The sequence below is a fragment of the Battus philenor genome, unplaced genomic scaffold (genome assembly GCF_028537555.1).
Source record: "Battus philenor isolate CCGP_79_NKW_IND1 unplaced genomic scaffold, ilBatPhil1.0.hap1 SCAF_1, whole genome shotgun sequence".
NCBI classification, from domain to species: Eukaryota; Metazoa; Arthropoda; class Insecta; order Lepidoptera; family Papilionidae; genus Battus; species Battus philenor.
In genome coordinates, this window is record NW_027181661.1 from 12,984,409 (window position 1) to 13,000,563 (window position 16,155).

General features: G+C 32.8%; 1 protein-coding gene across 2 annotated transcripts; it reads right to left on the reverse strand.

The window, feature by feature from the left end:
* Positions 1–95: 95 nt before the first annotated feature.
* On the reverse strand, positions 96–15,979 carry ago (archipelago). 2 transcript variants are annotated; one of them, XM_068777709.1, is made up of 12 exons: positions 15,757–15,979; positions 14,554–14,595; positions 13,737–14,474; positions 12,009–12,098; positions 10,905–10,949; positions 10,571–10,734; positions 10,047–10,262; positions 7,672–7,960; positions 5,218–5,399; positions 4,186–4,411; positions 3,547–3,757; positions 96–2,542 (listed from the first exon to the last, which is right to left on the reverse strand). In XM_068777709.1, exons 3-12 carry the CDS (start codon positions 14,457–14,459, stop codon positions 2,256–2,258), a joined length of 2,433 nt encoding a protein of 810 aa, XP_068633810.1. In that variant the 5' UTR covers positions 14,460–14,474; positions 14,554–14,595; positions 15,757–15,979; the 3' UTR covers positions 96–2,255. The 2 variants fall into 2 exon arrangements, with proteins under 2 accessions (XP_068633810.1, XP_068633818.1); XM_068777717.1 differs by lacking the exon at positions 10,905–10,949.
* Positions 15,980–16,155: the final 176 nt, after the last annotated feature.

Consider the following 16,155-nt stretch of genomic DNA (forward strand, 5'->3'; position numbering starts at 1 on the left):
ATATATATAGTTAGATACATAAGGGGTACATTTAAACATGAAAATGTAAAAAATACAAATTTAAACATGATAATATTGCAAAATAAAAGAAAAACTTGAAAACAATTTGATTTTATTAATGACAAAGTTATTACATAAAAAGCAAGATATTATTAGGAGACAAAGAAAAATTTAACAATATTAAAATAGCTACCTCCGCGTTGTTAAGAACTCATCTGCAATGTCGAGTACGCTAGATGGCGCTTAGTGGAATTGTTCAATTAAGAAATTAACAGAAAATGTAATTCAATTAATTAAAATTTTATTGTTATCAATTATAATTAATCAATGATAAAATACAGCACATATCATATGTTCGGAATTTTTTTTTTAATCATCGCTCTCTGCGTCTTTTAATTTTCGATAACATATGATGATGGGTAGTATAAAATGTTAAAAAATTAAAATTGTGATGTTAAAAGGCACTCTTCATAACGCGAATGCATTAATAACTAACAACTAATCTAATACAATTTAATAGATGGAAAATCCATCTGCTTAGCAACTAAAAAAACTTAGTAAAATAAAAAGAATGTTGTTAGAGTGTTCACTTAAACAAAGACAAAGCTCAATGTGATGGTGGGTGTAGTGTCGTAGTAACTACGTTTCAGTACATTTAATATTACATTAAACCTAGGCTTCAGTCTTCGTTTCATTATTTATTATATCATTCATCATAGAAGACGCGTGACCACACTCATTGATCACAAATTGCTGGTTATATTATATGTATTTACACAGCTACACTTGTGTGTGTGGTGCCATAATGGCCCATTATACTACATTATAAGGTTTAGTATTGCTCAAACTACTTGACTTTCAGTGGCTGTGTCATAAATTCGGTACATTATATAGGTGAAATGTTATTGTTACAAATATAAGTTATTATTAAGACAGTATTACATTTTTATGACTATTAACGATTGTGATAAAATTGCTGGCCTTCCTTATATCTTAAATAATACATAATAATCTTACGCTAAATTGTTTTAAGAGCCACATTAAAATTAAAATGATATGAATTTTGGCTGTTGCATGCAATTTATAAAATTGTACGTATATGTATGTATTAAACAAATTAAGTAAAGAATCAAACGCCGAAACTAATATTTTCATGTGTGGTTGCAGACATAAAATAATACTTATATAAACAGAGACAAACAAAATAACTTCCTCAGTTTAGCTATTAAAAACCTATTTTGAAATAAATGATTATAAAATCATCTGTTTAAATTGCTTCTAGTTATTAAGATTTAATGAATGGTGGACTATTAACATGACATTGCATTCAAATTAAAAGACATTTTAACAGACACTAATAAAAATAACCTAGTAATCCTTCGATACTTAATTATTAACAAAATATACATTATAAGTCAAAAAAATAATTAAAAAAAATTGTCATTAAATAAATCAATGGTTAAAAACATTATGAAATTCATTAGCTATATTTTTAAAAATTTGATATGAACTATTTGCAGTTCCATTAATTACATTTTATTACAGTCGGTTCAATTTTATTAATTACAATATTATTAACATAATTGTCAAAAAATAATCATTAAATTATAATAATAAATTCAATTATTCAATTCATTACAAAATACATATTAAAATAATCATTACAAATTAAAATTGTAAATTGTATAATTGTAAATTTCTTAAAGATAATACTTAAAACCTAAAATCTGATATCCTCATAATTCTTTGGGATAATGAACAATGTTACAGACGTTTGGCAATGGAAAATGTCCCGTGCTGCCATTCTTACAAGCGGCATATATAGTATAAGGATAACACCTAATAACTACAATAGTATAAAGTTTTCTCAAAGAATTTTGGATAACAAGCCCCTGAAAAAATTGCTTGCGTAAGTAATGGTATTACAATGGTATTTAGTGTTAGTTATCAAAGCATAATACAAATAAATCAATTCCTTCAAGATTGTGATGTGTCAAGCCCGGTGGGTACATTGTAAAAACATTCACACAGTCCAATGTTGCCTTACTGTACATTACACACAAACGGTGAACTCGCGAACCGACGCATTGCCAACTGGAACTGACTCATTATTGCTTACGATACCGAACACTTGCTGGCGATTCACTTCATTACACTTTTGAGGGATAGTGGACGCTAGTTATCCGTGGTATCTAGCAATGCCACGGTGCGTACAAGTTGACGTAGCGGCGCATGAGACGCCGGTTGAGTTGATGCTATTCGTCACACTTTCTACAAGCACCAGGCACATCGAAATCGAGTACAAGGAGTTTGGTCTCTTCGGTGCCATTCCTGGAGCCAACAGCACATATCAGCTTAGTTGCAGAAGCCCTTATGCGCCAAACTACACCGCCGGAGCCCCCCGAGCTTAGTTCAACTAGGTTTCTAATAAACTCCCCAGTGTGGACATCCCAAAGTTTTACAGTGCCATCATCTGATGAAGTAATGACGAAGCGATTACTTGATTGCAGGCAGGTTACCGCCGATTGGTGCTTGTTTGGACCTGTAAATTTTAAAATTTAATTTATTGGATCGTTCCAAAAATAATTCAGTTTTTCCAACAACGGTCACCGCCACATTGAAAAGGCATATTCAAGGGCAACGCCGCCATACTTATTACCCTGTGTAGAAGAATCCACTAAGACTCTACTGTGACAAATAGTATAAATTACAATCTGCTTCGCATGTCGTCTAGGTTCAAATAGAAAATCAATTTGGTGACAAGGGACCATGGATGTGAACCAAAAAATGGAGCACCCAAGTAATGTTAACACCTGTAACCGAACCCACACTGACACGAGGTCGCACCCGACAGTCATCAAATGGTGCACGGTCCCTACAGAACGGGCACGCCGGCTACCAGATACGTTACAACCACGGATGTCTACCAATTTACATCATTACAGAGTAACACCTATCGTAAAGCACCTAGATCCACCCAGGAGCCCCATAGCCCCGGGCACGGCTCCCATGTAAAGCAGGAAGGCCCATCGTCTTAGGCTACTCACAAAACATGGCCGGACCATTGATTCGGAAGAGTCTTTCACACTCACCCCTATAGACCCACCACGATCACCATCGTCATAACATGGTCTTCAAGCTATCTTTCGATATACATCGTCATGTAATAACAATCAATGTACCGATGGTTTGTACAACCCACCCGGGCCAAGGGTAAGGACCGACCTACCATCATCGTGCAAGAATCTTACTACATGAGGCCTGTGACCGTCTTACCAATCAGTCATAGCACAACTCTCACATGGCTCCATCTTTGCACTCCGCACGCGCGCACTGCGTCAACACAAGCTTCTCAAACGCATATCATTTTCTCAGAGTGTCAATATAATATTAAAAATTGTGATACTCGTCAAAATTATGTATTGGCTGTTATTACTGTCTGTATATTGCAAAACTAAACTTTTTAAGTTATTACAATCTTTCATTGAAATGTTTAAGATCAAAATGCGCAAATTATAGTTTAAAATATTAAAATTTGATATTTACCAGACAATGTATGAAGGCAATGTCCCGTGGTGATGTCCCAGACTTTCACAGTTGAATCAGCATTCCCAGAGACTAGGATATTAGAATGAAGTTCCATACCAGACGTGAGGGACTGATGCCCCGTCAATGTATGTTTCAGCTGCCCAGACTCGACGTCCCACACGCGAATAGACGTATCCAGAGATCCACTCACTACGTGGATACCGTCAAACTATTGAAAAAATTATGTGGTGTTATAAATATACAAGATTTTCGAACCCAAAAGGAATATTCATAGCACTAATTTAGGGAACTAAGCAATAGTGAAGTGTGAAATTAAGTGAAAGTAGATGCAGGAAGCGCAAGACCGGTCATCGTGGCGATCTTTGGGGTTGGCCAATGCCTTTGCAGTGGGGGCCTATCGGCTGAAAAGAGAAGGAGAAGAATAGTCAATGCTGCGGGAAGTCGGCGGATGCGAACAGCGCTGTACTTGTCGTCGCGGCGATCTTGGGGGACCTATGCCTTGCTATGATAATGATGATGATAGTGTCAAGAATCTTATCGATTATATTAAGAGGTGTGAAGCTTCTTCCTTTGAAGACAATCACCATTCGTTGCAAATATTTATTTAAGAGAAGCCTGCCCATCCGAGTAGCTTACCTGAAGACTATATACCCGGTTGGTGTGGCCAGCCAATGTATGAAGACAGTCGCCGGTTTCCGGATTCCAGACTTTCACAAAGTAGTCATAAGCTCCTGACACAACTACTTTACCGTCGTACTGTACGCATCGGACCGCAGCCAAGTGTCCCACCAGAACACGCAAGCATCGGCCGTCCGGGATAGACCACACACGTAATGTAGCATCGCGCGAGCCAGACACAACCCTAAAACGACAAGTTTTATTCTATAATATTCATGCACATGTCTACATATGCTACATCCTTGTATATTTTGCATATTAACACAGATACTAAGACAGATGCGCTTCCAAAGTCAATAGCGCATAAAAGTTAACTTAATATTCATAAATGGTAACAACAGCAAAGCTAGAAATCAACTGCAACAGTATGCAATGAACATGTGCCTTTTAATATTACTATATACATGTTGTTGAAATAATATAAAAAAAATTCGCTTTGGCAGACTAATGCATTTCCAAAGAACAAACTTAAATCGCAGAGCAAGACAAATATATGCAAACATTGCAGGAGCCGCTTCATGATTAAAATCGCCAGCAGTTCATAATTTTAAAAATTGCTATTTATGTATGATTACAGTCAAAATCCAGTTATACAAACATCACTGGTAATATTATTTTGACCCAAGTGGTTGGCAAAATATTATCAACAGTTAGGCAACAAGGATGCTAACAAATCAAGGCATGAACACTTAGACAATATAACAGTCGTGAGTTAAACATGTCTTTGAACCAAAGATTTGAGAAATCTGTGACACATATCACCCGCACTAGGCCTGCATCGTGCATTATGATATGTCCACACAATCCATTTGATCATTACCAAACTGATGAAACTTGCCAAATAAGTACATGTAGACTTATAGCCTAAAGATATTTGTAATTTCACATTAGTCATTATACAATACATTGATATTTATACAATAGAACATGAATTATGTATTACTTCATCAAACACAATGACACTGCTGTTAACATCGCCCAATAACGTACCTGTTCTGATATAAATGCATGCAACGAACAGTGGAGGTGTGGCCGGCAAGCACTTTGAGGCATTGGCCAGTCTTAGCATTCCAAACTCGAAGTGTCCGATCGGTAGAGCCGCTAATAACTAGATCCCCCACCATTTGAGAGGACCACACTCCTCCCGAGTGTCCAACAAGAGTATGGAGGCACTGGAAAATAAAAAGTTATATGATAGTCGAATACTATTCAAAAATTTCAAAACGTTAATTTTTGTATAAAATATCGTTACAGGATAGTATAAACATGCTATTAAATAGTCCATCAATGTAGTTTGGGAAACATTAGTTAATATTTGTGTATGCTATTAAGGTTGCGTTCAAAAATAAACTTATACCTGCTTTGGCTAAAAGTATTAAGCATACTATAAAATATGAGCATACAAAACATGTAAAAATTACTTACCTCTCTACCAATACAACCTACGGTAATAATAAAATACTGTTTCAAACAATAGATAAGGGTTTCTAGGAAAGCATATAACATCTGGCCCGCAAAATGTGAAAAACGTATTTTTATAGTAACGCACGTTTGATAGTTATGTCTTGACTCCCGTGGTTACAAGAAACTGTTTATTTGAGAACTAGAGACAGTAGACAGTTGTTGACTAAAAATTTGTTGCAACAAGAGCTTAATTAGGAAACTGACTAAAATTCAGATACTAATTGAATAGCGAGTGCTGGAATGTGCTGCATAATCAACTATTAATAGATTAGCACAGACTGGTTCTCGTGTAAATAAAATGGAAAACTTAAGACCATTAACTTACGAACTGTGAGATGATTCACAGAAGCTGGTCTAAAAGGTTACAAACTTTTTAATGGTGGACTGCACAGCACAACTTGAAACTTTCCCTATAGTATATATATAATTTGATAGGAGACTTTCCCTGTTTATCTAAAATATGGAAAATTTCATAACATCATTTTACACATTTTGCTGGCCTCGTTTTAGGGGTGCCTAAAAACCATTATCCATCGTTTTATATAGTATTTTATTATGGACGCTAATTGTATCATTAAATAAATAAGTAATTTTCGGTATAAGTTTTGGGGCGCATGTGTCTTATGGGGCTACCTAATAATTTGGGCCAAGGATGTATAAAACATAGAAACCTTCGTCTATGTTCAGTTCAGATTAAGTAACTAAGTCGCTTAATACAGAAACATACTGTAAATAAATACTTTATACATAATACTGGATACTATCTTAACAACGTTGTCTTCGACTAACTGGTCTGAATTACAAAAAGATTCAATATTAATACAGTTTGTCATTTGACTTCTTCCATTTTTGTTGGTATTGTTAACACCATATGGGTAATTCAGTTCCACCTTTTAAAACGATCTTATAATGATCATTTAACCCTTAATTTTTGCCATTTCCTGGCTTTGTTAAATAGAAAACAAAATTTTATCCTACAAATACAAATTGTCGTGACTCGGCGCTTCCATTAAGCGTATGTATTATACGTATGTAACATTAAAGAAAGATTCTTTTTTTATAGGCGTTCTCTCTTATACATCATGCATGAACATTCGATCTGAATAAATAATAATTATGGAAAATAGGTAAATGCATAATGTGGGAGCCATAAATATAGAATATAAAACCGTCGTCATGGAAAAAGACGAATCCTGAACGCACCTGAATAGTTCATTTTAAATTAGAAACATCAAAAAAAAACATTGTGATACAAAAATTATTATTTATATATTTCGCAAAATCTATTTTATTATTCAGAGGAAAGAAAAAATAAATATTAAGCGGCCTAAAAATCTGAGTAAAATATATTTCAACTAAAACTGCTTTTTATAAGTGCTATGAAAATCTTTGCAAATGAAAAAAGAGAAAATTTTTTCATGCACCGCTTGCGAGTGAGGATTGCCGCTGACAATACATTGACCTATACTTTAGAAAGTTATTAATACATAAAATAATATAAAATGGAAGAGAAACAATGCAATAATAATAAATAATAAAATAGTATACACGAATATGATAACATGCCCACCTACTATCCATCTAAATGCAGTAGATAGAGCCCAAACCTTTAAAGGTTTAGAAACGTGACTATTCATTTGATTGGCGGATTAAGCTACCCAAATTGGGTTGCTTTTAGGGCTGGTTAAGATAATTATAGAACAAAACAAAACGGTAGTATGTTAACAAAATGGCTTTTTGTGTTCCCTTTCCGGTTATTTTTTAAATTCTGTAATGATTTTTAAATGTGATGCATTTTGCAGTAGTTCACTTATTAATCTTTTTTCCCTAATTATTTAGCGAAACTTATTATTTTAACAGAACGTCGTTTTTATATATTGAAATTGTATGTCTCAGAAACATCATAAAATAATAATTAAAGCCTTATGTTTAGAAGAAACCATGTAAAAAATAAAATAAATAATCGAATTCCGGTTATACCTTTCCAGTTATCGCCGACCATACTTTCAAAGTGGTGTCGTCGCTACCGCTCAGAATACGATTTCCGTAGAATTGAAGGCAAGTGATGACGTGGTCGTCATGGCCGCGCATGATGATTGGATTGTTGACGGGCTTGTGTAGCCAATTGTTCTCGATTAAATACTGCTTCATATAGGCCGCCTTCCAAGGGCTAGCGCAACGCGGCAGCGAACGGGGCATCTTTTTCAGCGCTGTTATGCCTATACGACGACACTGCTCTTTCCATAAAAGATTGTCGTCCGCGAGGAATCTACAGGTTTAAAACAATGTTGTTAAATTAGTAAAACTAGAAATAACATGTAAAAGACAACATGCAACTATTATTTCATGAGAATTTAAAGAATGAATGTGTAAGCGAGAACCATAGTTATCAAAGCAACATTGACAAAATGAACAGAAAAACGTAAAATAATTCAAGTCACACACACTAATACAAGCATGTATGTACTTCATTTACAGCATTAGATCCCTTTCAAATTTTCTAGATCTCTAAAAATATAAAAAATGTCAGAAATTACTTAAAACATGAAATAAAAGAAATGAACGTTACTAAGATTACTTGGATCATCACTCACACAAATTAAAAAAAATAATATTTTTTATTAGTATTAAATTTTAAATCCGTTAAGAAAACGCTTACCTTAAATTACCTTACTTAACACTGTTGTTTCTTTTTATATTATAATTAATCATAATAAATCGACAATACACATTAATACAGGAATATATTTTATAGTCGTTGAGTTTTGTTCAGTGCAACATTGCAAAGGAAATCCTCAAGCTAAACTCCCAGATTATGATTTATTTCTTTGCCTCCACGACTATTATCATTTTATTACACCAATAACACAAATTTATTCACCGGATACACATATAACTTTTCGTTACGTTGTCATAATTTGTCACATAAAAGTTGTTATATGAATGAAAAAATATTTTTAAAAATATCGACTCTTACCACATTACTTACAGTCCGAATAGAACCGCTGTACTTTCCTAAAGCGCGGTACAGCGGTTCCGGTCGGACTTAAGAATGTCACGCTAAGTATTTCTTAAACAAACATATTTCTCATGCGTAACAACGGTAACTTCGGATAATTATACATATAATAGGATTTATTTATTATAATTATTTATTAACATTACATGTAAATAGTTTATGAAAAATACATCATCTCTTCTGTAGTCTAAACAGCACACCACTGAATAACATTTAGTTACATTATAAAGATAGAATTAATGTTAATTCTAATTTTGCTGTTAGACATTCATTATTCAGTTTGGTTTAGCCCCTACTTAGTTACGCTTACATATAAAATCGATTGCTTTATCATACGACTCTAGCACATTACATACATTATTATATAACTATATTTTATGTTGATTTTCACGGTCTATATGATAAATATTTCAATCTATTGGCATTCATTCATTTAGAGAAAGATTATAATCTAGTAAGAAAAATAATAATGTTTCTGAAGCTTTTAACACATTCCATGCCATGTGGCGCGTATACGACCCCCGCTGCACTTTCCCTTCAGGATATTTGCAGTTCTCATTGGACAACAACGAATTCTAAAAAAAATAATTGTAGGGTCGAATATAGATAACTTCAAATTATGCATGCGCGCACGTAATGCAAGTCAAAATATAGAACTTTTCCTGTTAATTATAGCTTTACAGTATTGAAAAATTGTAAATCATACGCCTTAAACGACTTTTTTAAACTTTTAAATGAGGGTTGTATTCGTATAATCGTCGAAAATCTTCAAAAATTGCCGTGGTACGGAACGTATTAACCGGAAGGAAGAATAAAAATGTCCTTGCAATTAAAAAAAAAATGATACATGATTAAAGTAACTAGCATTACAATTTTCAGTGGGCAATTATGTAAGGCATTACAATTCACTCCCATGTAATGTCTCTATATTATCGTGCAATAAGAAGTAGTTTAGTGCTAAAGATTTTAAAGTGATAGGGCTTTGTACCCCTATAAAGCATACTTTAACTAAGTTCAATCTGATTCTTAATTCTAACCAATTGGACTCTTCTGGCATTCTCGTCATGCCATCCACAAGCAGTCATTTTCAATGACCCTATATGGATAATAATCTCAATAAATGGATTACACTTATTGATAGTATGTCATAGTTTAACCATAAAAGTTGCTAGATGCAGACAGCACAAGACTAGTGGGAAACTTATGCCTAGCAGTGCAATCTTCGGATGGGGGATATGATGATGATATTATATGCTTTCTCATGAATTAAATTATAAAACAATGCTGCAGCCATTAATAACCTTTGCTACCAGATCAAAAATAAAATCCCACTTACCTCCAGTAACGACATGTTTGAGCGGCTCTCAAGAGATCTTTAGCTTGCAAATATCCCAACACAGTAAGAGCAAGTTCTTTTGGCAGCAGAGAGATGAAATCGCGCTGGAACAGCGGCTCAATGGCTTTCATCATGTAACGAACATCGCTTGCAGCACAGCGGTTGATCAAAGCATCAATAGCCTGGATCTTTTCCACGTGGGACCAAGTTTGGAATCTATTATCATTAAAACATATATATCATATATATCATATATATCATTAAAACAGTAAATTAAGGCTTTACAAGGGCCGAAAATATTTATCTGTATACTTCAGAACAGAATTTAAAAATTAAATGTCAAATTAATACTACTGGAAGACACTATAAAATAATTCATTAATCCTTTATTACACATTAAATAGAAACCTTTTCATCAATAAGTTATTTAATTAGGAATAAAATAAAAAGAAACAAATAAGTATCATTTTATATATTGATATGATTTATATAATTATGATCCCAAAATTTACATCTTTGATTACCTGTGAAGCCACTGCTTGAGCTCAGGCGATCCAGGAACAATACTTGTGACGGAACTTTGAATTGTTAGTTCCGGCCAGCACTCCATGCCAGTAACAGACACCATTCCACCTTCTCCGCAGAATCTTTTAGCCGATTGTGGTTGTGATTCAAAACGTCGTTTACGCTGTAAAACCGTTATTAGTTAAACAGACTTGGTATAAATATTATTAACTTATTTAGAGATATTATTCTACACATGTATTATAATCTAGTGATGTTGTGATCGAAAAGAGAGTCAAATAGAAGGGGCAACAGTGCAAAACAAACAAAAAGTTGAAAACTGTGAAAACTTACCCATAATCTTTCATCTGGTTCAGGCTCATCATCTTCATCTTCGTCCTATACAGAAGAATGAAAAATGACAACAAATACACACATACTGCTCAATAATACATTTGCCCCTACTACTTTGTTGTTTATGAACATAAAAAATTAACTTGTACATTAAAATGTATAATGATAAATAAATAAAACTATGTGAAGTCAATAAAGCAAACAATAACTGGTTAACAAGGATAAAGATTGCTCATGTAGGAGAAACAGGAATTTAAATAAGGGTGGATATATTAAAAAGGGAAACACGAAATAGAACCTTAAAAACAAAAAAATGTATGAAGTAATGTAATGAGGTGATGTGAAATTGTGATATTTTCTGATATAAGAATTTGGAATTAGCTATCATTTAATAATATTTTTTTAATAACAGTTTTCTGAACAATATCACATAAAATTATAAATTTATTTCTGTACAGTAAATTTTATTTCTTTATTTATTTTTTATTACTTGATTACTGTTTTAAGTAATTTTTTTTTTATTCCAAATTCATTTAAAAAAGTAGGTACAATTTATCATTGAAAACATTTTCTTGTACCAAAATCACATCTTTTCTAAAAAAATAACTTTGTTAATTGGTCTAAACAAATAAATATATCACAAATTAGTCTAGAATCACAAAATAATCTCAGTATCATTTCACAAAACTAGCCACTAAAAAGATGTACCTTTGTAAAAATGTTTTCACATTGAGAAATGGCGTGAAATTGCTTAACACTACACTACTAAATATTATACACACTAAGATAAGTGGTAACCTTTTAGTTAAATTCGTATATGAATATATGACTTAAAAGCAAAATTTACAGACGGAGATTGGACACAGTTATAATTTAATGATAGCAAAATCAAAAGTTGCTATTTATAGCTGCAATACTGTCAACAAGAGAGATAAACTTATACAAATAAAACGTAATAAAATATTGTAAAATATGCCACATTCAATTCCTGCATCTGGCACCTGATTCCTACTGCTGAAATTCAGCAAGCAACCTCTATGAGAAAGAGCTTGTTCATTAACGGGAATGCTAAAAGAGACTAATAGAAACATGTTATGCACTCACCTCATGCGAAGATAAACATGTACACCATGATTCTTCATTAACATCGTCATCTGAATCGTCATCGCCTTCACAGTAATGATGCATGTAGTTCTGAAAAGTGTTTTAACATTTGAGAAAAACTGCACAAGTACTACTACCAATTGCATTTGTATTGATAAAATGTCTAAAACATTAAAGTTGTTTAATTCACCTTCCTTCACCAAGAACAGGATTATTATTATGTTTGTATCAATCTCATAACGTCGATCATTATATTTAATATATGTAATTAACAATTGTAAATTGTATTCTAATTCTTACACAAACATATATTAAAAAAGAAGTCTAACCCATATATTAAAAGTGAAATATCTATAAATTTTAAATTGAGTTTGAACAGTGGAACAAACCTTCACAAAGCATAAATTAACCATACTATTTAGAATGATCATTAATAAGATTGTTTCAATAATTTCAATTTTATTTGAGAGGCTTTAAATTCACGCCACTTTTTGTTAGGACTTCTAAATAATGAATATTTGAATCTTCAGTCTGAATAAATTTTTGTGACTAATAAAAATATGTTTAGATATATAAGTTTTCACAACTTTCAAGGCCATATAATTATAAATCGAACCCGTGGTACAAATGCAGTTTAATAAACTAAACAAAAAAACCCCTGTTGGGTGCTTTCATCGAGTTGGTAATAATTAATTAAATCTACTAAGCGTAATTCTGTACATTGGACCAGGATTAATTATTAACTTATTTAAAAGTAACACATAATAACTATTACATGGGCCAACAACACTTCACTTTTTTTTAGACTCTCACTGCTGCCCAAATACTATTAGCAGATTCTGCGGTTTCGAAGCGGCAGGAAGCAAAGGGCGCCTAGCTTAAGACCTCTTTTAAGTTTGCATAACTTGAGGGAACTAAAATTTCACCGAAATGGGAGGTCGCCGAGCTTCTAGAATACTGAGCCGGACGCTCCATGGAGTTAATATTCTTAAGAGCCCACAAGGGTACTTTGTCGAACACTCTAGCCACGTCAATGTAAATGGGTTCCATGAGGGATTCTTTAATTTACTTATTAAGGATGTGCTCTATGATATAGTACACTTAATGGGTGTATAGGGGGAGCATTTGACATGAAAACCAAACAGTTCAGGAATTTTAGGAGTAGTATGCACACAAATATCAGTTTTATTGTCACATAATAATCTGTCCTCTTTGCCATGTTAATTTTCAGAACAGGCAAGGAAGTTCACTGGGGAAAAATTTGACCTCCCAACATTTTAGCAATTTTCTACCATATGTATAAAATTATTTTTATTTAAGTACTTCATCTTTAAAGTTTTAATGATCTGAGTGCATCAAAGAAGATATTAGTAATTTCTGACTAGTAATGTGAATTAGCAATACTATGATTATGGACAAATAAATCACATTTTATTAAAAAAAAGGAGGTAAAAATCTTTACTTTTCTAGGTCCAGGAGATCTTAGCGCAAGACCATCTAAATATGTGAAACCATCTAAATCAATAGCATATTTGCATTAATTTGTGCCACTGCGTCCAAATATTATTTATTTGAAAATCATCATAGAAAGCAAAATATTATAAAATAGACTATCAAATATTTGTAAGAAATCTGTATGCCACCACTAACGTATTTTATGGCAAACTAGATACTACCAAACGTAAACCTCATGTCCTATATTTAAAGAATAAAATATTTATTACTCACTGATTTTGAGCTCCGAGAAGAAGTTAATCTACCATTACTATCAAGACCGAGCAGTTTATCAGCATTAGAAGTTGATGGGACACTAAACACTTTGCTGTCAGAGCTAGCAGTAGTAATACTAGAAGCATTTGAACTTGTCCGCGATGAAGAACCGCTTATGCCATCCATTTCACAACCATCTGCTGTTTCATTATCACAGGAACTCATCAATTCTCCTTTATAAAGTTTGCCACGAGGAATATCTTTTTTCTCAGGTACTCCACTATTCAATAACTTTTGCATAAAATCAATCTTTTTTGGTTCCTTTACAGCAGGAAATTCTACTGTAGGTTGTATTATGTTTTTGATAGTCATATCACAATCATCATATTCATCTGACTTACTGCATCCGGGCAAATTGAAATCATTAGCCATCATGTTAGATAGAGTTGAAATAGTCTCAGAGCTTGAAGCCAAGCTTGAGTTTGTGCTGGACAAGTTACCAGAGTATTGTGATGATGAAGCAATCTCTCCTTCCATCATCATGCCTGAACAATGCTTAATCATGCGATTTTCTTCTTCAAAGTCTTCTCGCTCAATGTCATCAATTTGTTCCCTATGACATGGATTACTCGGTTCTGCCATGTTAACATTGTTTTCAGTCTTGTTCTCTGGTTTTTCATATGGAACTTTGCTTGTTGGATCATACAGGTCACAATGGGAATGTGAACATGATGGTTCCATTGTATTATGCAGTAACTAAAAATGATATATAAAAACAAATTATCTATTACTATGTTACAGTATAAAAAATTAAGAACATTAAAAAAATCCTTACGAAAGATGATGATGAATTCTTAGTCGTACATTGTTGAAGGTCCTGTAATTAAGACAAAAACCACTGTAAGAATTTCAATAAAGAGACAAGTTCATACAAAGTCATCATCAAGTTAATGAAAAGTTTTTATAGTAATTAAATGTTATCCTTCATAATGTGTCTCAGATTTATAATATGTTGGATATCTAAAAAGAATGCTATATTAAATTTTAAATGTAAAGATGGCTATAATTATCAAATATGTTTTGGAAATTTAATGATTAGACAATTTTGTAAAAATTAAAACAACATTGAATTTTTTTTTTCATAAAATATGTTAACTAATTACTTAAAAGACTTGTTTTAAAATGTGGATATTTTATAATCATATAAAAATATAAATATTAACTGTCATTTGTATCAGGTATGTCCCATTAATTGCAAGAATTAAAAGAAAAGGTATAATTTTTATATATTTGGTTGTATCCTTTAATAGGTTATATACTTATGCATTATTATAAATATTTTCTAAATTAGATTATTCACTTAACATAGCAAATAAACATTATATAACTTAAAAACAAAATTGTATGATATGACCATAAATAGCCTAAAATGCACAACAGTTGTACAATTATTGAACTGCAAGGCCACATTATTGCACTGAGCACCACAAACTTCAACACTGTCAGATACAAGGCCAATTCAATCATTTAGAGAGAGGAGTTTATTGATAAATGACACTACCTTCCTTGTAGTGTATACTTAATATCAGGTATATTAGACAAAATTGTCGTGATTAAAAACAATAAAGAAAATTCTTTCAACACGGCAATCGTTGCACATGAACGCACGAATCAATCGCATAAATCGTCTCACTGGATACAGGAAGTTCAACCATGTGTAGACCGAGCAAAAAATCCGACATCGACATAAAGGACTCTGAGCGTGAGAATATTTTTCCACACGGCGAAGGATTCACATGCATCCGTCGCAATAAAAAAAAGTATGGATATTTCTGTGGCGAAACCTGACCTTTGCATTAAAAAAAATTATAAAATACCTTTATTATCCCCAATTTTATCAAATTAAAGACATGCTCATGTTCATCCATAATGAAAACTAGATCTGTAAGAATTTTTGAAGGATAAGGTGCGAAAACATAAAAAGTAGAATGGAACTAATTACGTGCCCCACGTCTGCTTAGATTTTACAAAGCCTTACCTGGATTATTCATGCTGTCTGGAATTATAGAGAACATCGTCATATTCTTAAATAAACTAGACGATGATTCGATGAATTAAATTATTTCGTTGGATGCACATAAAATAACATTTGAGCTGCACAGATATATCGTACAGCAAGCACGGTGGCAGACCGGGGACACTGCAGTACTTGATACAGAGTATACACAGCGTGCTAGGCTAAAAAAGAATCCCTTGGGATTTTTGATGGTTATATTTTGAAAACGCCATCTAAGTTTACTTTAAGAGAACTTTTCTTTAAGTCGTGTCTTAAAAAGTTACCACTTTCCTAAAAATTTTTAAAATTTAGTTGATTACATTTATTTTTTTTAATCAATGGAAATTAAATAAAAGAATAGCACCAGGAGAATTTTAGAAC